Genomic DNA, 27355 nt, shown 5'->3' with positions numbered 1-27355 from the left:
GAGCCATTGATCACCCGCATATTCTGTGTACCACTATTACACAGGTGTGTACATCTTGCTGGGCTGGTTGATTCTGCAGTTTGCAGGATCCCCAGATTGTTCATGCTGTTGGGGGCAATTATCCCCCAGTAGCTCCAACAGCACCTTTTTTTTTTTTTTTTGGTTTTGCGAGGTAGGGTCTCACCCTAGCCCAGGCTGACCTGGAATTCACTATGCAGTCTCAGGGTGGCCTTGAACTCATGGCGATCCTCCTACCTCTGCCTCCTAAATGCTGGGACTGAAGGCATGTGCCGCCACGCCCGGCTCCAACAGCACTTTTCTTTTATTTATTTATTTTTTTTTTGTTTTTTCGAGGAAAGTTTTTGCTCTAGCCCAGGCTGACCTGGAATTCACTATGTAGTCTCAGGCTGGCCTCAAACTCGCAACAATCCTCCTACCTCTGCCTCTCAAGTGCTGGGATTAAAGGTGCGTGCCACTACGCCCGGCTCCAACAGCCCTTTGTAACACTGTGAGGGCCAGCCGTCTGGGAACTGCTTCCTTTTACGTGCTGGTGTGATCTCTAGATAGCCTGTGTCTGCAGTCTGTGATGTCTTCAGCAACAGGATCTTACCATTTAGCTCTGGAGGGTAGCCAAGTGCTCTGAATCGTTTTGGGGAGTTCACGGGTCTTCCTGACCAACAGCTCACTGTGAGGGTAACCCAGTTCTGGCACTGGCCAGAGCCTGTGGTTTTAGGATGAAGCTTTCTCTACCGTCCACAGGACACTTCTGCTTGGGTGACTTCCCCCACCCCCTGATTGAGGTTATACCTTAGTCTGCATTCCAGGAGGGAAGTTTCTGTGGTATTGGCTCATGCTGTCATTAGTTTTGTATACTTTCCCCTCTATCATCTCCCCCAAGACCCTTCCACTCCATGTATTCTGTCCCTCAACTTGCATGTCAGATATTCCCTCCTCTCATCTCTCCCTGTTTCCATTTTCTCCTTGCTTCATTCTAGTTCTTTCTCAATACTACTTAACAGTATTCTCCAGTCTTCCCTGGAGCCCGTTCTAGGGATTTACAAGTGGAGAGCGTGAACTGAAGGCACGGATATGCAATACATACACATTGGGTTGCTACTGAGTAGTCCTGCTCTCTGTCCCCTCCACAACACATTTGCATTTATTTTTCAAATTATTTTTTAATAGTTTTCAAAAAATATTTTACTTATTTATTTGAGAGGAGAGAGAGTGAGAGAGAGAGAATATGGGTGTGCCAGGGCCTGTAACCAATACAAATGAATTCCAGACACTTGTTCCACCTCATGCATCTGGCTTTATGTAGGTACTGGGAAAGTGAACCTGGGTCCTTTGGCTTTTCTGGCAAGTAACTTAACCACTAAGCAAGCTCTCCAGCTCCACACTGGCATTTCTGTTCTGTACTCAGGAGCTTAAGAGAGATACGAGGAGGCTGGGGATGCAGCTTAGTTGGCAGAGTGCTTACCTACCATGCTTCAAGCCTTAGGTGAAATTTTCAACTCTGCAAAACCTGGTGCAATGGTACAGTTTGTCATCCTAGCACTCAGGAGGTGGAGGCAGGGGGATCAGAAGTTCAATGTCATCCTTGATTATATGTCAAGTTTGAGGGTGGCCTAAGTTATACCCTGCCTCAAAAAACTGAACTACAAAAGCCCTATTCCTTCCTCTCCCTGATGAAAGAAGATCACAAGTACCCTTGAGGTAGCAGAGGGTTCCAGACTCCAGTAGGGTGAGGGATAGACTGCCACCTAGTTGCAGCAAATAAAACTGTCATATACCTGGAGCGAGATCTCTTCTGTGAATGAAGTGGAAGACTTCCTTGTACTGTGAGCACCATAGAGTGTACTTGCAAGAACCTATCCAGTGCAGCCTACTGCCCATCTAGGTTACATAGTACAGTCTATTTAAAACTTTTTACTTTTTGTTAAAAATTAAGGTGTACACGCCTTAATCTAGGCTTAGACAGGATCAGGAGCATCAATACCATGTGCTTTATATCCATATCATGTCTCACTGAAGATCTCCACGGGCAATGGCATACATGGAGCAACTTTTTTTTCTGGGACTCTTTGCCAGTTAGCTTTTTTCCTAAGTAGACTAATACTCTAAAATGACCATAAAGAGCATCATATAGTACATACACAAGCCATGACATGGTCATTGTACACATTGTACACATGGCCCTGTACACGATTGTATGTGCTGTGCTCTTGTCATATGAAGGCACTGCAGCTGGTTTGTTTACATCCGCATTGACACATGTAAGCAGTGCTCCGTGTTGTCCTATTGTGGTGGCTGTGATGTCACTAGGTGATAGGAATTGTTGACACCTGCTCTGCCACGGTGCTGTGACATTGTGATGGTGTGATGTCAGAAGGTGATAGGAGGTTTTGAGGTCCCACTCTAATTGAATAGGTTCACCATCATGTGTGTCATCATTGTGCAACGTCTGACTGTACCTTTTGGAGACCAAGAGGTAGAATATTTGAAATTCTAGCTGTTCCCAAGAAAACAAGTGTGTGAGTTTGAGAAATAAGCAAATGAGAACGAATCGTTTCACGTAATCCTTCAATATATTTAGGTGGGCCAGTGGCTCCCACCCTCCTTGATATAAATCCAACCCTTTATTTGTAACAAAAAATTTCTGATTTGTGACATGATGTTGGTTTAGATTGATACTCATTAATTAAGAAAACAATGATAAACATACTATGAATTCAGTTGATTTTTATTAATTCCTTGATACCTACATCAAACATAACTAAGCAAGTGTGTTAACATGCGATTCGCTGTGTTCATCGATGACGTATGGGATCTTTGCACTAGATCAGTGCTTCTGCACAAGGTCCAGGGTATTATAGGCAAGGAAGTCATCCTTAAGGAAAACAACATTAAGGGGTTTAATATTCTGCATGTTGTCTTTTTCATCCTTCACACAGGTGGCTTGTTCACGTATGTTTCGGGAGCCAATTTCCTTGGTGAGATCATTGAGTGGATTGGCTATGCCTTGGCCTCTTGGTGCCTTCCAGCTCTTGCGTTTGCATTTTTCTCCCTTTGTTTTCTGGGCATGCGAGCTTTCCACCATCACAGGTAAAATTTTCAAGAGAGATGGCAGCACCTGGGCAGCTTTTCTCTCCAAACAGGCTTTTAGCACACAGAGTAGGATTTAGAAACCTGAGGTATTTATTTTCATAGGGAAATAATTTAATACAATAATCTGGGCTATTCAATTCTGACTTTCTGGGCTTTTACTAAAGTTGGGGTTTGGGTAGGTGACAGCAGCAGTAATTTTTTTCTAAGAGCAAAAACAAGGCCAGTACAGAGTGGTCTGAGGCGACCATTTGGAAGTCACTGTGTCTGTCTTGAAAAGGGCTGCCCAGCAATGAGTTGGTTGACGCCAGCTCTGTGCCTGGTGATGGCTACGACTGCAGAGCAAGCTACAGATAATGAATTAGGAGAAGTAACATCCATGTCCACCCTCCAATTCAATTCCCTTTAACCACTGCTGCACTCAGCTCCATGTTGCTGGGACAAACATCCAACCAGAAGCAGCTTATGCAAGGGGAGGGGTTTATTTCCGGCTTACAAATTCCAGGGTTACCCCACCAATGGTGGAAGAAGCTGGCTCCCTCTCACAGGTCCAAGCAGAAAGTCATCACCAAATTGCCAGCAAACACCAACACCAGCAAGCACAGCCTGCTCTGAACTCCCAACAGCTTTCCACACACTCTAGGGCTGGACTCCAGATCCTCTTCCACATACCTCTTCTACAGTAGGCCTCCACCCATTGGAGACTCAAGATTCAAGGCTGAGTCTATGGGGCCACACATTTACACCACTACAACCACATTTCTCAAAGTGTGTTCCATGGATGCGACTCTGGCTAGCACTTCTCAAAGCTCACCGGTAATTGTCTGGAATGTTTAGGATGGAGGACCACTGGGAAGACACTCGCCCTGTACCCATGTACTTTTTAGCTATTTCCTTCTCCTTTTGTCTTTTCTCTTCCCCACATTCTATTCCCACTACCGTGTCTTTTTCTTTTTTGAGATAGGATCATGCTAGTTTCACTATGTTGCCAAGTTGGCCACCAACTTGTGGTTTCTCTATTTCCCCATTGCTGGAATTACAAGTATGCACCACCATTCCAGGATTGGGTGGCCGATTTTTATTTATTATTTATTTATTTGAGAGAGAGAGAGGAAGAATGGACATGCCAGAGCCTCTAGCCACTCCAAATGAACTCCAGACGCATGTGCCCCCTTGTGCATCCAGCTTTACGTGGGTCCTGGGGAATGGAACCTGTGTCCTTTGGTTTTGCAGGCAAGCACATTAACTGCTAAGCCATACCTCCAGTCCACGGTGGCCAATTTCAGTTCAAGGTTTGTGGTTAAGAGTTCAGGTAATCACAGAGCGCTGCAACCTACTAAAGGGTTATTTATTCTGGAACCTGTAACACCAGAATGCCCTCCTTCCCTCACCCTCTCTCTATTCTTACAGCCAAAGTGGTCACTGACTTCCTGGAATGGTAAGGTTAGCAGGGATGCGCCCTCTCCTGGTCAATGCTGGAATTGCAGGCGTTTAGAGGCTTCCCTCTGAAGGTCTGGTCTCAAGTGTAATGCACCCCAGTCAGGCAGGGGTGGGCGGCAGGGAACTAAAAGTAGTGATGGGAAGGAAAGGACAGTGTTTTGTTACTGGCTTTAAACCTAAACGTGAACTTCTGCTCCTCTACCTAAAACGGATTTTGTAGAAAGAGAGAGCCTGTGAGTTCTGGAGACCAGGAGATAGAACATGGACGTCCAGAGGGAAATGGCTTGGATGTAGACCTCTGGCACCCTAATTTAGTTCTTGCCTCAGTATCTCAGCCTGGCTAATGCTTCTTCTCATAGCTTTTTAATTTTTTTTTTGGTTGTTCTTTTTTGAGGTAGGGTCTTGCTCTAGCCCAGGCTGACCTGGAATTGACTATGGAGTCTCAGCGTGGCCTCAAACTCACGCGGCAATCCTACATCTGCCTCTCGAGTGCTGGGATTAAAGGCGTGCCCCATCACACCCGGTTTATTGTTTTAGCCTGTAAGAGACTTAGCATAACATTGCTCCCTCTCAGGAGGGTCTGTTGTTCATCAGAGGCAGAGAAGGGGTGAGGGAGGCAAGGGCATCCGCCCAGCACCTGTAGAGTCTCTGAAGACTATAGACTCTGTGTTTGGTCAGGAATCTCACCAGAAGATTCCAGCTGGTACAAAATCCAAATGAAGGCTGTATGGTTGTGTATGACTTCCCAGCAGGAAGGCCAGGGGGGGTCTTTTATTATTATTACTATTTTTTGAGGCAAATCCAACAGACTGGCCTTTTTTTTAAGGAAAGTTCCATATTGTATTTTAGTTCTCAATTTTTATTAACATTTTCCATGATTATAAAAAATATCCCATGGTAATACCCCCCCCACTTTCCCCTTTGAAATTCCATTCTCCATTATATCCCCCCTCCATCTCAATCATTGTACTTACATATATACAATACCAACCTATTAAGTACCCTCCTCCCTTCCTTTCTCTTCCCTTTATATCTCCTTTTTAACTTACTGGCATCTGCTCCTGAGTTTTTACCTTCTCATGCAGAAGCCCAATCATCTGTAGCTAGGATCCACATATAAGGGAGAACATGTGGCGCTTGGCTTTTTGGGCCTGGGTTACCTCACTTAGTATAATCCTGTCCAGATCCATCCATTTTCTGCAAATTTCATAACTTCATTTTTCTTTACCGCTGAGTAGAACTCCATTGTATAAATGTGCCATATCTTCATTATCCACTCATCAGTTGAGGGACATCTAGGCTTGTTCCATTTCCCAGCTATTATAAACTGAGCAGCAATAAACATGGTAGAGCATGTACTTCTAAGGAAATGAGATGAGTCCTTAGGATATATGCCTAGGAGTGCTGTATCTGGGTTAGCCTTTTTATTTTTTAATGAGAGAGACTAAGAGCTAGAGACAGAGACAGAATTGGTGTGCCGGGGCCTCCAGCCACTGTAAACAACCTCCAGACGCATGTGCCACCTTGTGTATCTGACTTATGTGGGATCTGGGGAGTCAAACATGGGTTGTTAGGCTTGGCAGGCAAGTGTCTTAACTGCTAAGCCATCTCTCCAGCCCAGGTGCCACACACACACACACACACACACACACACACACACACACACATCTAAAAGGGCTTTGTGAAGGTGTTTATGAAGCAAGGATAGTCATATGCAGGGTCTTCTCATACCAGACCCTGAGGACCAGCCATATCTGGTACTTATTACTGCTTTTGTCACCAAACTGAGGCACTACTGAGCAGAGTGCCTTGTCTTTATTATGCCTCAAGGGCTACTGGCTTCAACTAGTTAAAAGAACAATTTGGCCACATAGGTTAGAAGCTTTTTATAAGACACATTACTCCCCTTGGGCTGTTATAAGAAATGGTCACCATCTGGATGCGTTAAAATAATGGAAGTGTATCCTTTCAGAGTTCTGGAGGCCAGAAGTTTGGGATTAAGGAGTAGACAGGACCAGGCCTTCTGGGATGTCTTGAGAGAAGGGTCCTTTCTTGGCTTCCCAGCACTGGTGGAGACTGGCACCATTGATGCTCCATGGCTAGTGGTGGCCTTTCTTCAAATGGCCTTCGCTCCAATGCATCTGGTGTGGTGTGTGTTTTCCTCTTATCTTAAGAATAATGGATTAAGGGCTCACCCGGTGCCAGCTCACTTTAATTATGTCTGCAATGACCTTCACTCCAAAATGAGCTCTAGGGGTTCGGGCTTCAATCTACCTTTTGGGAGACAAAATTAAACCCATATTTTGGTATTTCCAGGACTCATGAAGGGATTTTTTTTTTTTTTTGCGGGGTGGGGGGGATGTTTCCAAGTCTCTAGTGTTAACTTTGACTATAGTTCTTGAGAGAATTTGGTTTCCTGTCAGCTGAGCTATTTAACAACAAATCTGGGGCTGGGGAGATGGATCAGCAGTTAAAGGCATTGCTTGCAAAGCCCACTGGCCTGAGTTCAGTTCCCCAAGACCCACATAAAGCCAGATGCATCAAGTGATGCATGCCTCTGGTGTTCATTGCAGGGGAAGGAGGCTCTGGTGGGCCTACTTTCTCTTTCTCTGTCTCTCATCACAAATAAATAATATTAAAAAACTTCATGCCTGACACTACCTACACAAGATCATCATAAAAGGAGGAAAAGATCATGACATAAAAATAAAAGAAAGGGCTGGAGAGATGGCTTAGCGGTTAAGCTCTTGCCTGTGAAGCCTAAGGACCCCGGTTCGAGGCTCAGTTCCCCAGGTCCCACGTTAGCCAGATGCACAAGGGGGCGCACGCGTCTGGAGTTCGTTTGCAGAGGCTGGAAGCCCTGGTGCGCCCATTCTCTCTCTCCTTCTATCTGTCTTTCTCTCTGTGCCTGTCACTCTCAAATAAATAAATAAATAAATAAATAAATGACTTATTGAGATGGGGAGGGGATATGATAGAGAATAGAATTTCAAAGGGGAAAGTGGGGGGGGGGAGGGAGGGTATTACCATGGGATATTTTTTATAATCATGGAAAATGTTAATAAAAATTGAGAAAAAAACTAAAAAAATCTGGCTATATATATAATAAAATTTACCATTTTAACAATTTTGAAGTGGCAATAGGTACAATGAAACACAGTTCAACCCTCACCACTATTTTCTGGCAGTTATTTTTTTATTTCCCAGTACAAGAAGCGTCAACGCTTACAAGAGACAGGCTGTAGGAAAAGGATGACTAATAATGGGCAAATGGACACCTAGGATAGTCAGACGCTAAATAACTAGACTGACTTGTGACCGGGATTCCGGGTAGAGAAAACATAACTGCTGCCCACTGCTACGTGGCCTTTGTAATTAATTATTCCTTTGTTCCTTGTCTTTTCAGGTTCTACCTCAAGATGTTCGAGGACTACCCAAGATCTCGGAAAGCCCTGGTTCCATTCATCTTTTAAAGAAACCAAATTGAAAAGGAGTAAAGCTCCCACAAAACCAGTGAAAATTGTCAAGCTGCTGACCCTATGACTTGTAAACTATTACTGAAACTGTACTTGTGTGCACACGCATGTGTGCACACACACACACGCACACACACAGTGATATATGCTTCTTAGTTTCCCTTCTACAACCTTTTCCCAAATGCCTCCCCCCCCCCCCCACTGGATGATCTGAATACATGTGGCTTTTCCCTATTCTGTGTTGATGTCAGATAGCTCTGTAAGCAAGAATGTCTGGGCTGACATAAAGATAAAAATGAAATTATCATATATAGGTGCTTTTTTGGTATTACTTTCTTTCTTCGTTATTCCAACCTGAAATTAGGGGCTGTGAATAAGAATAAGTACGTCTTACAGATCTTCTCAACCATACCTCAGGATTCCAAAAAAGCTCAGAAAAGGTGTGGGAGGGGCTGGAGAGATGGCTCAACAGCTAAAGGCACTCGCTTGGTTCCATTCCACAGTACACAGGTAAAGCCAGGTGCATGGAGTGGTGCATGTGTCTGGAGTTCATCTGTAGTGGCAAGAGACCCTGGTATGCTCATACTCTCTCTGGAAGGAAAGAAAGAAAGAAAGAAAGAAAGAAAGAAAGAAAGAAAGAAAGAAAGAAAGAAAGGAAGGAAGGAAGGAAGGAAGGAAGGAAGGAAGGAAGAAAGAAAGAAAGGAAGAAGGAAAGACAGACACAGGACAATGTGCCAAGGTCAGCTATGCCCTGGATTTTAGGGATACTCAGCAGGAAAACACACTCAGTATGTTCGTCAGCTGTCAACCACTAACACACACACACACACACACACACACACACAAACTGGGACAGATCAACTTAGGAAGAGGAAAGGTTTGTTGTAGCTCATAGTCCCCAGTGGGTTGGTCCCATTGCTTTGGGCCCGTGGTAAGGCAGCATATCATGGTGGGAGTGTGTGGTGGAACAGCAATTCATCTGCAGGTCAAGAAGGAGGGGGGAAGGGAGGGGAAAGGAGAAGAGGAGAGAGCAGGCTCCCACAGACCTGTGAGCTCATGCCCCTCTGTGACCCCAAGACACCCCACTAGGCTTCACCCCTTCTGTTCCACCTCTTCACCATGGTGCCAAACTGAGGCTCAAATCCTAACACATGGGCCTTTGAGAGACACTCAAGACCCAAGCCATAGCACTCAGGAGATAAATCTTACAGCGGTGCATTAAGCCCACTTAAAACAGAAGACTCCCGGTCCTCTCCCTGGCCTTGGAAGCTGCTTGACTTTGATCCCTTATCATCCTGCCGTGTGAAACACCTGCCTCAGTCCTTGGAATACGAGAAGTGCTCAATAATCAGCAGCTACCACTTTCCAGTGCTCACTGATCTCAGACAAAACTGCTGTTTGGCAATTGTATGTTTTTGCCACAAGTGGGCACTTCCTAGAATTTCATACAGGTGAATCTCAATTTAAGTAGCAACTTCACCAGTCTGGGTGTGGGAAGAGATCTGCCCACAACTTGAATATTACTGCCATTCGAGTTAGCAGGATCACAGAGCTTGTTAACTTCAACATAATATGCAGTGAACAGCACACAGTATGAAACTTTCCTTTGGTGGTTGAGGGATTCTCAGTACCCAAGAGTGGTTGTTTTAAACTCCTACTTCTCATTATTTGAGGCTGCAATATTTGTGTGGATTATATACACTAAAAGTTGAATGTGTGCTCATCCCTAAACACACCTCCCCCATTTGTCCTAAAAACCCTGTAACAGCATGTAGGTAGAGGTCTCCGTGGAATGGCTTTCATGCAAGCATTCTCCAGAGATCAGCCACTATTAGTTACTTTGCTCGTTGCTGTGACCATGTACCTGACAAGAAGCGGTTTAAAGAAGGAGGGGGTTTCTCCTGGCTTGCAGGTCCAAGGGGTGCAGTCCTTCATGGCGGAAAAGCCTGGCACAGGAGCCAGAGGCTGGCTGGTCATGTTGCATCCGTGCCCAGAAAGCCGCAGGAGAACAGGAAGTGAGGCCGGTCTTTAAAACCCCAAAGCCCCCACCCCGTGACCCACTTCCTCCAGCCAGGCTTCACCTGCTAAAGCTTCCATGAGCTTCCCAAACAGTGTCCCCAGCTGGGGACCACATGTTCAATAAACACAGCCCATCGGGGACATTTTATATTCAAGCCATGACAGCCATCGAGATGCATTGTCTTGCTCTTGCCCAAAAGGCTTTTACAAAGAAAACCTTTTCTGCTGGCTTGGAGAAGGTGAATTTGTTTGGTTTTCAAAATCCAGACTTAACCACCTGAAGCAGACTTTATTTATTTGACAATTTTATACACATATATGATGTATTTTGATCATGATCACCTCCCATGACCTTCTCTTACCCCTAAGCCCTCTCCTTACTTGGAACCCCTTTTTCTTCCCAACCAGTCCTTCTTCTATTTTGAGGGTGTGTGTGTGTGTGTGTGTGTGTGTGTATGTGTGTGAGACTGCCAATAACTCCTCAGGGAGAGACGGGGACCTTATATATTCCTCTCTGAAATGTGACGGTGTATTGATGAGCCCAATATTGTGCAGGTAATAACAATCATTGTGAGGTCATGAATGCAATGCATGTCATGCCCAGAAGAGCGTGTTTCACAGCCCTTCTCCCCAGCCTCTGGCTTTGAAGCCGACTTTAGACACTAGCCAGTGTCACCCTACACATTGTGGATGGAGACACAGAGACTCATGGAGTTAAGTGCTTTCCCAAAGGTTCACAGCAACAAAACTGGTCTGAAGAGAAGCTCAGGGTGTCCCTTTGAGTGTCAGCAGTCTTCGTTTATTAAAAGCATTTATTTATTTATTTGAGGGAGAGAAAGAGAGAGTGAGAAAGGGCACGCCAGGTCTCCCGCTGCTGGAAACGAACTCCAGACACATAATGTCACGTTGTGCATCTGGCTTTACGTGGGAACTGAACCCAGGTTGTATGGCTTTGCAAGGAAGCACCTTTAATTGCTGAGCCATCTCCCCAGCCCGAAAGCCTTTTTCTTCATAAAATAGATCAGACAGCCAGATGTGGTGGTGCACACCTTTAATCTCAGCATTTGGGAGGCAGAGGTAGGAGGATCACTGTGAGTTCGAGGCCACCCTGAGACCACATAGTGAATTCCAGGTCAGCCTGGGCTAGAGTGAGACCCTCCCTCTAAACAACAGACACTTACAGGAGAGACCCCGAAAAGTGTCATGGGTCTGAATGCATTTTCTCAATCACCAATTGGGTATTTACTACACAACATTATTAGCGGGTTCTGGGAATCGAACCTGGACCCTGGGTAAATGCATGCTCTACAATTTGGCTACATTCACAGCTCTGAGTTGGACTAGATAGGCTGCCAGTTGATTTCTATAAAACTCATGCAAGCCAGAGCTTAAGTGCTGGGCCACTATTCAGCTATACATATCCAGTCTTGTAAATGTTTGTAAACTATCTGTTTTGCTCATTCTGGAAGAATTGGTGGATGTCCTTGTCGTAAACCTATTTAATTTAAAAGGCTCTCGCACTCTGCCCTTGGCATAGTAGAGATGATCATTACGTTCAGTGGGAAAAAGGTTTCTATTCACAAAACCTCCAACAGAGCAACATTGGCTCTTTCATATTCAAAAAACAAACAAACAAAAAAAGCATTAATGAGAACTTTGCAACTCAACAGCAATTGAGAAAGGCTAAAACCTTCCAAGACCAGACAAATGATCCAGAGGTTTTGCAGCCTGTAGTTTTACAGCCATGACAACCTTACTAAAGGGCAGAAGAGCCAGCTCTTGGCACCACGTGTGAAGGAACGGATCTGGGAAGAGTCGTTTCCTTTCCTGCCTGCCCTTTGATTCTCCAGTAAGCCTTAGGCAGCGGCCCAGGCAGAGCCAAGGAGCAGGGAGACAATGAATATGAAGCGAATCCTCTGGAAGGCTGCTGAGGGCTTGATGGCATCGACACTGCCCCGTGACAAGCAGACTCGCATGGAGCCGGGCGGCAGTGGGAGCGCTCACAGGACTCCATGGCCTGGCTTGAGAGGTTTTAATTTCCAAGACATGTGTTCACTCTCTGGGTGAGTTCACGGAGTTGTGGTGTAAAGTCCTGTGTTATTCATATTGCGTCTCACTGCTTCTCACTGACCGTGGCTTGCGATTTGGGGGGGCTAACTTAGGACTGGGGAAGCTGAGTGGCTCCTTGAGCCCCGTGCTGGTTCCATTCTGGGTTTGTTTCCGCTGAGTGCAGTCAGAGCCTGGATGGGGGCCATCGAGCACCCCTTCCCACCTGGCAGGCATCTGAGAGGAGGAGGAGGATGAAGGAGAAGGAGAGACAAAGAAAGCATGTGGAGGCTGTGGCCGGGCGGCAGGGAAAGCAGGACTTGGGTGGGTGGGCTCTGCTGAGGCAGGGGCATCATCCCCTCCTTTACGCCCAGGCACAGGCCCGAGCCAATCCTTGTGCAGGGACAGAGGTTCTCCCAAGGGTGAACATAAACTCCTCCGAGAGCTCCATTTTCATAAGGAGAAGCCGCCTTAGACACAAGCCATTTGGCTGTGTCTTACAATAAATAGTCTAGCTGTGTTTCTGTCAGCTCACCTCATAAAGACGGTTTTGAGTCTGTGTAGTTGTGACCCTTGCGAGAGGTGAGCTAATGGCTCCGGGGTGTGTATGTGGCATCCAAGTTCCATGAGGCCCGTGGGGAGGGGGGACATCCATCCTGTTCATAGACGTCACTTTCCTTCATGACAGAGGCTGCTGAAAGAAGGATCTTTTCTTATAGGGGATGCACTGCTGCAGCGTTGAATAGAAAGCAAATGCCAATTGAATTTCATTGATCAATGCTTTTTTTTTTTTGCCACAAGTTTACCTACAGATAACATGGCATTAAAAGTGTGTTTTGTGAGAAGAAGATGATGGTGCACACTTTTAATCCTAGCACTCAGAAGGCAGAGGTAGGTGGATCGCCATGAGTTCAAGGCCAACCTGGGACTACAGAGTGAGTCCCAGGTCAGCCTGGGCTGGAGTGAGACCCTATTTTGAAAAACACAAACAAACAAAAAGAGTGTTTTGTGGTGACTGCTAACAGGATAGACTACCAACAGATAAGTAAGAGGAGGGATTGAAATAGAAGATGCAAAACGGCATGCCAGAAGATCATGGGGAAGTGGGTAGGACCTTGGTTTAAATTGGGTGCTGATGGGCTGGAGGGATGATTAATGATTAAGATGCTTGCCTGCAAGGCAAAAGGACCTGAGTTTGATTCCTAAGGACCCACAAAAGCCAGATGTACCAGGTGGTGCATGTCTCTGGAGTTTGTGTGCTACAACTTGAAAACCCTGGAATTTTCTTCAACAAGCAAACATCTGAAACATACATAGAATAAAAAGGCTCTGTCTTGAAGGAAGGGTCCTGACAATGGGCAATCTACTAGACCCGTTCAGGCTCAGAACCAAGATGGTGATCTTCACTCCCAGAAAGTGTTGATATTTTGTAGAAAGAATATAAGAATAACTGGAGGGGTGATGGAATCTCTAAGCCTTTATTTTGGGCTCATACAGGTGCTAATGAATGCCTCACTGTGCAAATGCTGATATCTAGAAGAGTCTCACTGCACACGTGCTGACATCTAGAACAGGCTCACTGCGCACGTGCTGACATCTAGAAGAGGCTCACTGCACACGTGCTGACATCTAGAAGAGGCTCACTGCATGTGTGCTGACATCTAGAAGAGGCTCACTGCATGTGTGCTGACATCTAGAAGAGGCTCCCTGCACACGTGCTGACATCTAGAAGAGGCTCACTGCGCACGTGCTGACATCTAGAACAGACTCACTGCACACGTGCTGACATCTAGAAGAGGCTCACTGCGCACGTGCTGACATCTAGAACAGACTCACTGCACACGTGCTGACATCTAGAAGAGGCTCACTGCGCACGTGCTGACATCTAGAACAGACTCACTGCACACGTGCTGACATCTAGAAGAGGCTCACTGCGCACGTGCTGACATCTAGAACAGACTCACTGCACACGTGCTGACATCTAGAAGAGGCTCACTGCATGTGTGCTGACATCTAGAAGAGGCTCACTGCACACGTGCTGACATCTAGAAGAGGCTCACTGCATGTGTGCTGACATCTAGAAGAGTCTCACTGCGCACATACCATCAGGATTGGAGTCAACCTCCGTAAAAGTAGTTAATTGCCTTTCCTGCTGAATTACCTCTTTCCCCAACTCTATATTCAGGCAAGTGATGGTGACAGGCGTAAACACTGGTTGAAGGCTGAATGGTCTCAGCCCCACAGAACTGGGAGCAGAGTCACTGAATCTGAGCCCAAACAACTGCTTCTTTATAAACAAAAGAAAATTATATTTTTCAAAACATTAAACAAAAATGTATTATGTGTTTAGGTCAAGAGTACTTAGCATGCAGGGAAAGACTGTGAAAGAAGAGAACGAAGTGTTCGACAGCTGGTGTGGTCTGTTCCGTTTCCTTGACAACACTGCGGGTATAGTCTGGGTGTAGTCTGGGTCCTGCTCTGACAAAACTATGTCCCAAAACACTCATCAACCTGTCAGCCTGCTCATATCTATGATCATATTTTTCCCATGCAGAGATCTGCAGGAACCCATTTTTAGGTGTCTTCATTCCCTTACCAAAGTTTACCTACAGCTCCCCCATTTCTCTCATAAAATGGGGGGCCTCATTTAAGAGTAGGACTCCTGGGCTGGAGAGATGGCTTAGTGGTTAAGCGCTTGCCTGTGAAGCCTAAGGACCCCGGTTCAAGGCTCGATTCCCCAGGACCTATGTTAGCCAGATGCACAAGGAGGCGCACGCGTGTGGAGTTCGTTTTCAGTGGCTGGAGGCTCTGGCACACCGATTCTCTCTCTCTTTCTCTCTGCCTCTTTCTCTCTCTGTTTGTCGCTCTCAAATAAATAAAAATAATCAAAAAAAATTTTTAAAAATTAAAAAAAAAAAAAGAGTAGGACTCCTTTTTAAGGTCTACATATAGCATTTTCCCCCTTTCCACTCTACAATCTATATTACATAAATAAAGATATAGCATGAGCCAAGCACTCTCGTATTTCAACAAGATAGTTTCTCTGCAGGCACTGAGATTTAAGTATCCTATCAAATGAGATCAGTTTCACACTGAATTCCCCTCTCAGAGCCTCTATATTTCAGAGATCTCATTACTTTTGGCAGTAGAAGAAATTGCTCATTCATACATAAATTCAGTCTGTACAGGTAGGGAAGCAAAACCAAGTTTCCTCTACTCAAGTGAACCCAAAGAATCTGGTTAGCTTCGAATGCAAGCTCTGCTGTTTAACTCAAGTCTTGGTTTGTGTCATCCCCAGGGCCGGAGTGTCTCAAGGTTGACTTGATTCAAGAAGAAAGGAAGGTTGAAAAAGATAAAGAAGGTAAGGGCTGGAGAGATGGCTTAGCGGTTAAGCGCTTGCCTGTGAAGCCTAAGGACCCCGGTTCGAGGCTCAGTTCCCCAGGTCCCATGTTAGCCAGATGCACAAGGGGGCGCACACGTCTGGAGTTCGTTTGCAGTGGCTGGAAGCCCTGGCGCGCCCATTCTCTCTCTTCCTCTATCTGTCTTTCTCTCTGTGTCTGTCGCTCTCAAATAAATAAATAAAAATTAAAAAAAAAAGATAGGGAAGGTAAGTAAAAATTGAGGGGAGGGACTAAGAAAGGAAGCAAGAATACATTTATTTAGGTGTGGGATGACGGGGATTTTGTGGATCATCATTTGATGTCATAAAATCTTGATCCGCAGGTACTGCATTCATATTACTAGGGAAGGGAAGAGGACCTGGGGAGAGCTGATGACGGTGGGATTCTATGCCGTGTTTGTCCAAACCCAAAGGCCGTATTCTTCCTAGAATCCCCTTCAACCCGGAGAATAAGGGCAAGAAAAACCTAATTTGAGGGCTCACGATCCATTCACTTCAGGGATCTGTTTAGAAACCAATGTGAGGGAGGCACAGGGTTTGAGGACCTGAGGTAAGGACAACAGGTGACATGTCTGTGTAAAAGGCTGAGAATCAAATACAAGGCCCAGGAAGATCTGATAAGCCTGCAGTCAAGGCTTGTGTCTGTAGCTTTGGAAAGTTCAGACAGATGTTTTGGTTTTGCCAAATGTAAATGGTGAGTGTTGGAGAAGACAAAATATTCCATGCAGAGAGGAGGTAGCTGGAAATCCTAGACAGGACCTGACTTGTGAACTGCAAGGGCTGGGGTTCTGGTTACTGTGTGCAGGTGGACAGCAGGTGATCAGAGAATGGAGGAGGGCCAGGGCAATGACACAGCGGGTCAAGTGCTTGCCGTGCAAGCAAGAAGACATGAGTCCAAATCCCTAGCACCCACATAAAACATCAGACTTGGTGGCGCATGCCCATGATCCTAGAATTGGGGTGGCACAGACAGTAAGGTTCGGGGCTTGCCAGCTAGCTTGCCCAATCAGGGAGCTACACACTCCATGTGAGAGCCTGTCCCAAAAACTAAGATGGGAAGCAATGGAGGAAGACATCAAAGGCTGACCTCTGGCTTCCACATGCAGGTGCACCCACATACACATATGTGCACACACACACACCTGCACAAGTGTGTACATGCACAGAGGAACACACACACACACACATACACAAAACCAGTCCTTGGCTTGGCTTTGTGGACCCAGTGAGGAAGGGCGAGGAAAAGAACCAAGATGGTGGTGGAAAGAGTGAACAATACTTGTATTTACATTATGTTTGAGAGTAGAGCTAACACTATTATAGATGAATTGGATGCAATGTGTGAACAAAACAGGAAGTCAAAGATCATATCATGTTTTTATTTTCCCCTCTGAGGAATTGATTGAACTATCAACTATTTAAGAGAGACTGCCAGAGGAGAAAAAGTTTAAAAACTGAAAAGAGAGTTGGGATCCAATAACATTGCCAGATGAACACTTCAAGGGACAATAGTTGGGAATTCAGGTCTGAGTAACTACATATGAGCTGGACATCAGGGCCATAAGTAAAAAAGATGTCTGCCATCTGAACCAAGGGAATGAGTGAGGCTACCAAGGGAGGGCATGTAGAAAGAGAAGAGGCCCAGGGAGCCAGGCCCACTTTAGTTTTTGTGTAAGAATGATCCCTAAATCTGGAGCCACCTCAGTTTCTGTCCCATTGTACTTCAGATCCAAGTCATCTTTGAATTCCTTTCACAGCTATTCTCTGATTCCAGCACCATGAGCCCATACTTTGATGACTGAAGTAGGTTTCTGACGGCTTCCATTTTTGGGTCCCCATATGCCATGCTTAGCACAAAAGCCAGCGTGTTCCCTTTAAAACGTGAGAGCGTGTCACTGTTGTTAGACTCTTCAATGACTTCCCTTGTCAACTCAGTGTGAAAAAAAATCCTTGCAATGGTTTATAAATAGCGGTTGTGTCTTGGTTAGTCTGGGATATTGTATTTCATAATTATTGTCCCTCTATCATTATGAATAGCATCACCTCCTTACTTTCAAAGTGTTCTGCTTTAGGATAAATTGTATTGTCACTGCGTCATATGACCCTCTGTGATCTGGTGCCCCAAATATCTCTCCCTGCTATTCTTTGTCCATTTTATTTCAGGGACACTGCCTTCCAGATTCCCATGATGAGCCAGGCAGGATGCCATCACAGAAGCTGACAGCTGCTCATCCTTCTGCTCACGGTATCCTGGCTTTGTGGTGTCTGCACAGCTGCCCTCTGCTCCTCCGGGAATCTGCTCAAACGCTGTATGAAAAGCTTCCATGCTAGACCCTAGCTGCTGGTTCTCAGATTCACGGCTGCTTTCCCTGTTCTCATAGTGTGGCAGGACCTGACAGCCGGATTCCATCGCCAGTAGAAATAGTTGTGCTTTTACCAGGGAGGCACTCATGCAGGATTGCAAGCTGAGGGAGACGGGGAGAGGGAGGGAAGGGGGCGGAGAGAAATTGCTCTGTTTCTGGTAGTGACAGCATTTCCAGCACAGCACTCTTGGTTTCAGCATGTCACGGGCCACAGTGACCTGAGTTGTGACAGCAGGGAGTGTTGACTCTGGAATACTTCGTAGACTCCCGTAGCAAGGGCACAGCAGGAAGGGACAGAGGAGCAGGATGCAGACGCTGTGGTTCCTCAGAGCCTCAAGTGGTGGCGCGGTCCTGTACAGCTGTCACAAACACGGAGGGATTGTGACGTGGACCAGCATGGGCTCTGTCTGGGGTCAGGCTGAATTATGTTTTCCTTAAGTTTGTATGTTAAAATCCTAACTCCTGGAGCCACTATATTTAACTGTGCTTGGAGATAGCCTTTAAAGAAGCAATGACTGTAAATGTGTCTTTAGATTGGGCCTTAGCTTAATATACATGGTGTGTTTAAAAGGATGAGGCCCTGGTATGCCCATTTTCTCTCTCTCTCAGAGATAATAAATAAAAATAAATCAGAAAAAAATTAAAAAAAATAAAAGAAGAAGCAATGAGGACACTGTCATGCGCAGGGGAAGAACATGAGAAGACCCAGGCAGAAGACGGCTCCAGTGGCTCGATTTGTGTATGAACTCGGATGGGTCATGGGGTGCTCCGGAGCTGGTCCAGCATTACTCTGAGAGTCTGTGAGGTCCTTGTGGATGAGGCTCACCTCTGAGTCAGCTCACGGCTGTGCTTGATGAGGACGGGCCTCATCCCGTCTACTGCAGAGAACAAAGGATGAACAAAAGAGAATTCTCCCTTGCCCACACTATCTTTGACGAGGGTACCAGTCTTCTACACTTGGACACAGATCAGAACCTCAGCTTCCTGGTACTCAGGTCTTTGAACTTGGACTAGAACTATACCATTAGCTTTCCTGGGTCTCCAGCTTACTACTTATGGATCATAGAACTTCTTTATTTTTATTTACTTATTAATTTGACAGAGAAAGAGGGAGAGGGAGAGAGAGAGAGAGAGAGAGAGAGAGAGAGAAAGAAAGAAGAGAGAGAGAATGGTCACTCCAGGGCCTTTATTTAGCTGCTGCAAACAAACTCAAGGCTGGGCGCCCCCTTGTGTGCATGTGTGACATTGCATGCTTGCATCACTGTCTGGCTTATGTAGGACCTAGAGATTCAAACATGAGTTTTTAGGCTTTACAGATAAGTGCCTTAACTGCTAAGCCATCTCTAAAGCCTTTCTTTCTTTCTTTTGAAGCAAAGTCTCACTTTAGCCCAGTCTGATCTGGAACACTGTAGCCCAGGCTAGCCTCAAACTTATGGTGCTCTACCTACCTCAGCCCCTTGAATGCTGGGATTAAAGGTGTGCACCACCATGCCCAGTCTGTTCTTGATCTTTCTACCTCTTCCCTACGAATATGATGATGTGACAATGGCATCCTTCTGCAATCTGAGTTTTACCTGCCATGATGGACTCTACCCTCTGGCACTAAAAGCTGAAACAAATGCCTCTCCTTTTCTGAGCTGCTTCTGGTCAGGTATTCTAGCTAGCTGGGTATTCTTAGCTGTATCAATTGATTTGATGTAATATATTTTCAGGGTAGGAGCTTAAGGTGTTAGGTGTGGCTCTTAAGGCTCTCAGAGTATCTACAAAGATGTTCTTAGGGGTTGAGTTTCCTTGCTATAGGAGTATTCAAGCAGGCTGAGTGGAATAAAATACAGGTAGATTCTAAAATTTAACTAAACACTGTACACATTCAATCAAAAACAGCCCCGAGTATGTATGCAAGAGTAGTTATTATAATGACCAGATCCTCTATCAACAAAGAGGTTAAGATTTCTGGTCTGTTGAGGGATCCAAGTCAGCTTGCGACCAAGTGAGACCCTTCCCTGGTGCAATCCCAGTTACCTTGGATGATTTTGGTCTCAGTCAAGTTGCTGCCTGGGTCGTCGGGCTGCTGTTCTGATTTCTGGAGCTGGGCACTGGCTTTTCCTGCGGGGCAAACCGAGCCTGGCAAGTGTGGCCCTGCAGATCAGCACCCCTGCTGCTGGAACTGCTGCTGCTCAAGCTGCCGCTGCTGGGTCTGTAGCTGCTGCTGCTGAAGGTGCTGCTGCTGGACCCACCGCTGCTGCTGCCTCTGCTGCTGCTGTAGCTGCCACTGCTGGAGCCACCACTGCTGCTGAAGCTGCTGCTGCTGGGTCCACTGCCGCGGCTCCCCCTGAAGCTGCTGCTGCCGAGTCTGCCGCTGCTGCCGCTCCTGGGTCTGCTGCTGCTGGGGCCGCTGTTACCAGTGCTGGAGCCGCTGCCGAACTCTGCTCCTGCTTGGGTCCCACTGTTGGCATGGTCGGGTCCCGGGCCGCTGCTCTGTTCGCCGGAGCTGGGCTCAGGCGGTGGGGGAGGGGAGGGAGCCACAGCTGCTCTGGTTCTCTCGCTGTTCCACGTGTTCTCCTACCTCGCGGTCTGCTCCTCCGCTGCTCGCTGTGAAAGGCCCAAGAATTCAGAAGCTCAGAAATACTATCACGCTCCAAAGGGAGCTTAAGCGGGCCACCTGCATACCTCAAACTCCAGGTTTTACTCTCTGTCAGAAGCAAGTAAAGAATCCCTCTTCTCATTGTATCAGAGCCCACTCCTAATATAAAACTAGGTAAAAGGGCATGAGATAGCCCTCAAGGATGGGAAATGAGTAATGAAGTGAACCACTTATTTGGTTTCTGTAAATAGCCTGCACCATAAGCCTTAATAGCCCACACTGTAAGCCTTAGTAGCCTACACTGTAAGCCTTAGTAACTCGCACCATAGGCTGTAGCAGCCTGCCTCAGACCACCAAGGTCATAGGAGGCTGATACCATACTCTGTTACCCCCACCTAAGGAATTGCACAAGTGCTGACCTCCAAGGTCACAGGAGACTGATACCACACTCTGCTACTCCCACCCAAGGACCTGCGCAAACGCTGACCACCAAGGTCATAAACTAATTGGCTTAGAAACTATAGGGTGGCACCAACTGACTGGCTAACACCCTGCGGGGCTCCTAATATTAGAAAATGATTGGTCTAAGGCACAGGCTTTGTTAAAAACCCTATAAAAACTACCCCATTCCTGCATTCGGGGCTCTGCAGTCCTCTACCCCTGTGCGGTGTACGACTGTGGGCCCCAGCGCGCTTGGAATAAAATCCTCTTGCAGTTTGCATCAAGACCGCTTCTCGTGAGTGAGTGATTTGGGGTGTCGCCTTATCCGGGCAGAGCGTGGGGACCCCCTGTGGGGTTTTTTCCTACAGCTGCCGCTCTCCCCTCACGTTTCCCGAGTTGCGGAGAGCGCGGTGTGAGGGGAAGCTCCCGCACCTGGCTTTTCCTGCGGCTCGAGCCGAGTCTGGCGGCTTTCTGGTGCGCCGCAATCGTGGAGGTTGGCTGAGCTGCCGGAGCCACTTTTCCCGCCTGCACGGGCTCTGGATGCTCTGGAACTCTTCTACTTCTCCGCTGCCGCTTCAATTTCCTATACACCTCACTTTTTAGTAAAAGTGTGTATTTTGCTGAGTTTTTTTGGTCTTTTTCCCCCCAGGCTGCTTTGGCGTGGTACCTACACCGCCATCTTAACCGGAAGTCCCTGTCTTCTCTTGGTCAGGTATTCTAATTCTAGTCTTGTTCACAGTAGGAAGAAAGTAACTGAAACAGTATCATCTATCTACCTATCTACCTACCTACCTACCTATCACCTCTCTATCATCATTATCTATCAATCAATCATCTATTATCTGTCTATCATCACCTATCAATAAAGTCATCTATTATCTGTCTATCTTCTCTATCATCATCTATCAATCATCTATTATCTATCTATCATCACCTATCAATAAGTCATCTATTATCTATCTATCTACCTACCTATCACCTCTCTTTCTCTCTCTCTATCATCATCATCTATCAATCAATCATCTATTATCTATCTATCATCACCTATTAACAAGTTATTTATTATCTATCTATCATTATCTATCAATCAATCATGTATTATCTATCTATCTGTCTATCTAAAATCATCATCTATTATAAATCAATCATCATAATCTATCAATAAGTGATCTATTATCTATCTATTAATCTATTAATCAATCTATCTATCAATATATCTATCCACCCACTTATCCATCCATTCTATTGGTCCTATTTTTCTGGAGACACAGATTAATACAATGGCCATCTATAGGTCAAAAGATGAGGCTGCAGGAGGAACCAGTCTTGGTGACACTTAGAAGCGTTCTGGCTTTTCAGAGTGTGAGAAAACAAATTTCTGCTGCGTAAAGCCTCAGCCTATGGAACTTAAGTCATACAGATGGAGGTGAATCACGCACAACCTAATCCCCAAGCAATGTAACACTCCTCTCCCATTTTGGTTCTGGTTTTTGGTCTTTTAAAAAATTGTTTTTATTTATTTATTAGACAGAGAGATGGAGAGAAAGAGAGTGAGAATGGGCACACCAGGGTCTCTAGTCACTGCAAATAAACTCCAGATGCATGCGCCACCATGTGTATCTGGATTACATGGGACCTGGAGAATCAAACCTGGGTCCTTAGGCTTCACTGGCAAGTGCCTTAACTGCTAAGCTATCTCTCCTGCCCTTTTGGTTATATTTTTAAAGAGTTTTCTTACAACATTAAGTATCTTTGTGCTTAAATCTAAGCTGGTTTTCTTGCTCTAACTAAATGCTGACTGATGCAGTATTTGCTGTCAAGGATGACGGCACACGATGTTGGGTTGACATGGGTCAGATGCCAGAGCTTTTGAAATCAGTGTCATCGTGAGCAGCTAGATCAATTACTAGCAGCTTGCTTGTTTAGTTGATGGAAACTTGGACTTGACTGTGGCCTAATTCAGTGAGGTTAAGGTTCTATAACTTGTCTGGCGTCATGGAAAAAGGGAATCCTAAGCCTTAGAGAGAGAGGAATGCTGGGGCACATTTTTCAGGCGTGATCTTCAAGTATGTGCTCAGGAAGACCCAGAGAGCGTTTAAACATCCATGGATGAGGGAAACAGCCAGACTCCAGGGACTTGCAGTGTTGGTCTCCTGCCGGCCACAGGTGGAAGAGGCAGATACCACCATCATAGCACACTCTGAGAGCAGCTGAACCCCTCCCCCTTCCTGTGGGACAGCACTGAGGTTTCTGGGCCCATGTGGACCATGCCACTGAAATGACAGCTCACAAGGATGGAGTAGCCATCAGGACAGCAAGGCCAGTGTGGCTATTTGACAAGTCCTTTATGATGGGTAGATGGGCAGTTGAAGTAGAAATATAATCAGAAACATCAGCGATCAGAGCAAGGGGCACTTGTGTTGTCAACTTGTAGAGAGCTGAGTCCTTTCCCTCTCATCTCAGACACAAGCTGACCAGAGACTTGATGCCCATTGGCGGAGGAGACATTGAGTCTCCTCCAGGAAGGAGCTTGTGGCATAGCCACAGTTGTATGCTGCAAATCTTCCTCCAGGATTTCCTCAAAGGACACGCAGCCACATGTCAGAATGAGGAAAGAGAAGTGACCATATCCTCAGGAACTACAGGCAAGAACATTGGATTAACTCCAAGCTTTTGGAAATGAAAATGCATCTGTGGTCTGCCAGAGTCAGGGCTTAATGAAGTTGGGTGATGAATGGAGTTTTGGTCTTTTAAATCCATTACACAGTGTCCTTAGGAAGCCTTTGAATTTGCTTCAGTGTTTGTTACAACGTTTCTGAATATGTGGTTAGACTAGACAAACTGGTAGCTGATAGACTCTTGTGTTGTTTTCTTGGCTTGAGCCCCAAAGGCTGTTAGGCGAGAAAGTCTAAGCAGAAGCCCCTGGAACGTCCTCTCCCTCCACATAGTAACCCAACCCAATGCCCCACCTGAGGAATTTGCACAGATCACCTGAAAGATGAAAGGACAGAGACCCCTCTGATGGCTCAACTCAATTTGCGTGTCGTCCTGGCCGGAAGGCAGCCGGGTCATCAAGAATGGCTCCACGCTCGCAAATGGTACCAATGGTGGCTCCAGTTGCCCCATCAGCTCAGTGGACATAGAACCAAGAGACGCTGGGGCCACCTGCTCATCTAGCTGGCTTCTGCTTGGGGATTATTTCTACTGAATTGTGGCATCTGTGATGCACGTTCAGTGCCGTGAGTGGGGTTTCAGCCAGCATGGGGCCCACATGGAATAGCATTTCCGTTTCCATGGTCGCGCATTCAGTCTTGGCTGGCACTCGGTGGTAAGGCAGGAGTCGTCTCGGAGGAGAAGAGTTATTGGCCGAGGACAGCACGGCTGTGCTCGGGGTGGGGACTCTGTATCACCGACTTGCTGGAGAGTCTATCACTGTCTCTATCTTCCCTAGACACGGTGAGCATCACTGGATCTTCCAAATTATAAGGCCCAAGTAGCTGAGCAGCTTTTGCTAATTGGACTAATTGGGGTCGTGTCCTGTTCTCAGACTTTACACCTGGCATTCTGGTGAGTTTCCTGGTCAATGTGTTTGAGTAACATACTTACGTGTGCATACTGTAGCATGACCTCACAGCCCTGTTTGCCCAGCCAGGCCTACTTGATTTATAAGGTAAAGTCTCAAGTAAGAAAGTGTACCTTACATGGACCTTATACAGATCTCTCAGTCACACACACATCTTCATCACTTGGCTCTCCTGAGAAAAGTCTATGACCCCTTTATGAAGCTGCAACGTATCACTCCACAAATTTCTCCTCCATCTTTGTTAACAGTTAAAATCCTAGACATGGGGCTGGAGAGATAGTTTAGCAGTTAAGGCACTTGCCTGCAAAGCCAATGGACCTAGGTCTGATTCCCCAGAACCCACATAAGCCAGGAGTACAATGTGACACATGTGTCTATAGTTTGCAGTGGCTAGAGGCCCTGGCATGCCCGTTCTCTCTCTCTGTCTCTTTCTCTCTCTCAAATAAATAAATAAAAATAAAATACTAATAAGATAAAATAAAATCCTAGACTGGGGGTGTAGCTCAGTTTAAGGAGTGCTTGCCTAGCATGCACAAAGCCTAGGTTTAATCCCCAGCACCTCATAAATTAGGTGTGATGGCACAAGCCTGTAATACCAGCACTCAGGAGGCAAAGGCAGGAGGATCTGGAGTTCAAGGTCATTTCCAGCTATACAAGGAGTTTGAAACCCGCCTGAACTACAGGAGACCCTGTATCAAAACTAAAACACAAAAAACAAACAAGCAAACAAAAAACCCAACAAAACAAAAAACAAAGAATCTCGCTGACCAGTTACAGAGTTGTTGCTCTGTAAGTGATGCATCTACAAGCACTCAGGTCACTCTCCTGGGAAGGGAACCAGTGAGCTTCTGCATTACCAACTAGAAGAGCCTGCACAGCAGCCTGGAAGAGGGTGGCTTAGGTGTAGAAAGAGCTGAGTTATACAGAAGAGTCTAGAACTCCTCCCAGGAAAGTCCCCAATCCTCCTTGCCTATCACAGTGGGGAATGGTAGTTCCACCTAGAGGCAAGGCCATGGTCTTTTTGGTCGCAAGAAGTAAGCTGGCTTTTAGCCCAAATATGCCAAGTGGTACAATGGTGGCATGCTTGTTCTGGGAGAAACTAACTGTGCTCTGATTGGATTTGAGGCCCGGGAAGACATTCATGCCTGGTAATGAAAACCTAATCAAAAGCCTATGGCTGCGGAGGGTGTAAGTGCTGGGGGGCGGTTGGGGACTACTACTGTTGTCTGACTAAATGCATACGTTATGCCCACCAAACTGCCCTCTAAATACTTACGTTTATGCCCATATATTAATGCTACTCTCACTTTTGATTAGAGAAGTTTCTCTTTTCAGATGGTGGTGACCACTGTGAGGACTCAAAGCCCACCAAAGTGTTGAGAGGAGTCAACAATGGGGTGTTCAGCACTAAGTGAGACACCTCTATTGTGCCCTCCACGGCTCAGGGACCACTGTGGAAGAGGTGGCAGAAAGAACGTAAGAACCTAAGGAAGGAGAGGAGTGATATGAGTTACTGCCTTTGAGACACAAAGTGGCCTTGATGCTCGTGATCTCACAGCGGCTGATGCCACCTACCCAAGACCTGAGTAATGGGGTGGAGAAGGGTGACATCCAAACAGCACAGGGACTGGGTGGAGAGAAGGAGAGATTCAGTGGAAGGGGGAATAAGAGAAGGGGAACAAAAGAGGCTGGTGGAAGGAGATTATGATCACGGAACAGTGTGTATATATTTATGAGGTTGTCAATAAAAGTTTAAATAATAACAATGCATAATATAATAATACACTAACAGTTAAGTAATAATAAATAGAATAAACAAGAATTAAGCTAGCTTTGATAGTTTTCTCTAGGCCCCAAACACAATGTGATTCACCTTTGGGAGACAGGCTAATAAGAGGTCTTTACATCTGGGCTGAGGGAGCTGTGCACAGATCTATTTTTCTTAGGAGGTGAGGAGGCCCTTGAGGGAGAGAGGGGATTTCATCTTTGTCTCAGAAACCTCAGGCAAGCATCTTGACATCAACCAAACGCTCTAAGATGAAGAGCCCACATCCCCCTGAGCCCCATTTACCCTCTGCGGTCTCCCTCACTGCGCTGCAGCCAACCTGGCCCTCCCCTCGTTCCTCAGACGTGCGGGTTCCTCCCACGTCTGGTCTCCCCCCAGGTGCCATTCCTTTTCCTAGAGTTCTCTTTTCTTTCTGTGTCCACAAGCCTCAGCTTACATGCCTCCGACTCCCTTCGGGGCCTGCTCCGGTACATGCTGCAAATCTCCACAGTGTTTGCATCCTTCCCATTTGAGGTGCCTGTGAGATTGGTTATTTAATGTATGTCTTTCATCCTAGAGACTCTGGAAAAGCCAGGACTGAGCCACTTCTGTCATACTCCTACATCACTGCACGTGGTATTTGGAAAAAAAGATAATAAAACTTATCTTCTGAACCTGGGTAGCCCAGTGGCAAGCATGGTGCCCCGTAGAGCAGCAGAGTTCAGTGAGTGGCTGCGGTTTAATGGTGTTTCTGCATGTGTGCCGCTATGGGCACGCCGGTAGCTGTTCCATTATTTGACTTTTTTTTTTTCCTGGCTGCATTGGAATGTGACAGCTCAGCTCAGCCATCTTTCGTCTTTCTCGTGGAAGCCCAGAGCGGCTCTCAGAGCAGGCACTGGAGTCAGGGGGCTGGGCTCAGGCTGCACTGCCGTCCTGAACGGATGGTGACTGGGGGCAAGAGAACTGCCTCACCTCAGGGGTCTATCTTAAAGGCAAACGCCTGGATGGAGGACACCTGCCTCCTGACTCAGGGCTGGGGGGATGGCTCAGCAGTTCAAGGTGTTTGCCTGCAAAATTGCTGGCCCAGGGTCCGATTCCTCAGCACCTATGTAAAGCCAGGTGCAAAGCGGCAC

The 27355-nt window shown here is 46.3% G+C and overlaps 1 protein-coding gene across 1 annotated transcript in view; it reads left to right on the top strand.

Moving 5' to 3' along the window:
- Srd5a2 (steroid 5 alpha-reductase 2) overlaps nucleotides 1–8043 on the top strand; it is a 39653-nt gene extending 31610 nt beyond the window's left edge. The window contains exons 4-5 of the mRNA XM_045151366.1: nucleotides 2955–3105; nucleotides 7952–8043. Of these exons, the coding sequence (XP_045007301.1) occupies nucleotides 2955–3105; nucleotides 7952–8018 (218 nt within the window). The 3' untranslated portion in view covers nucleotides 8019–8043. The remainder of the gene's footprint in view (nucleotides 1–2954; nucleotides 3106–7951) is intronic.
- The last annotated feature ends 19312 nt before the right edge of the window (nucleotides 8044–27355 follow it).

Source organism: Jaculus jaculus, chromosome 5 (genome assembly GCF_020740685.1).
Source record: "Jaculus jaculus isolate mJacJac1 chromosome 5, mJacJac1.mat.Y.cur, whole genome shotgun sequence".
NCBI lineage: Eukaryota > Metazoa > Chordata > Mammalia > Rodentia > Dipodidae > Jaculus > Jaculus jaculus.
The sequence above is the reverse complement of the archived record's forward strand: the minus strand, read 5'-3'. Positions and strand labels throughout refer to the sequence as shown.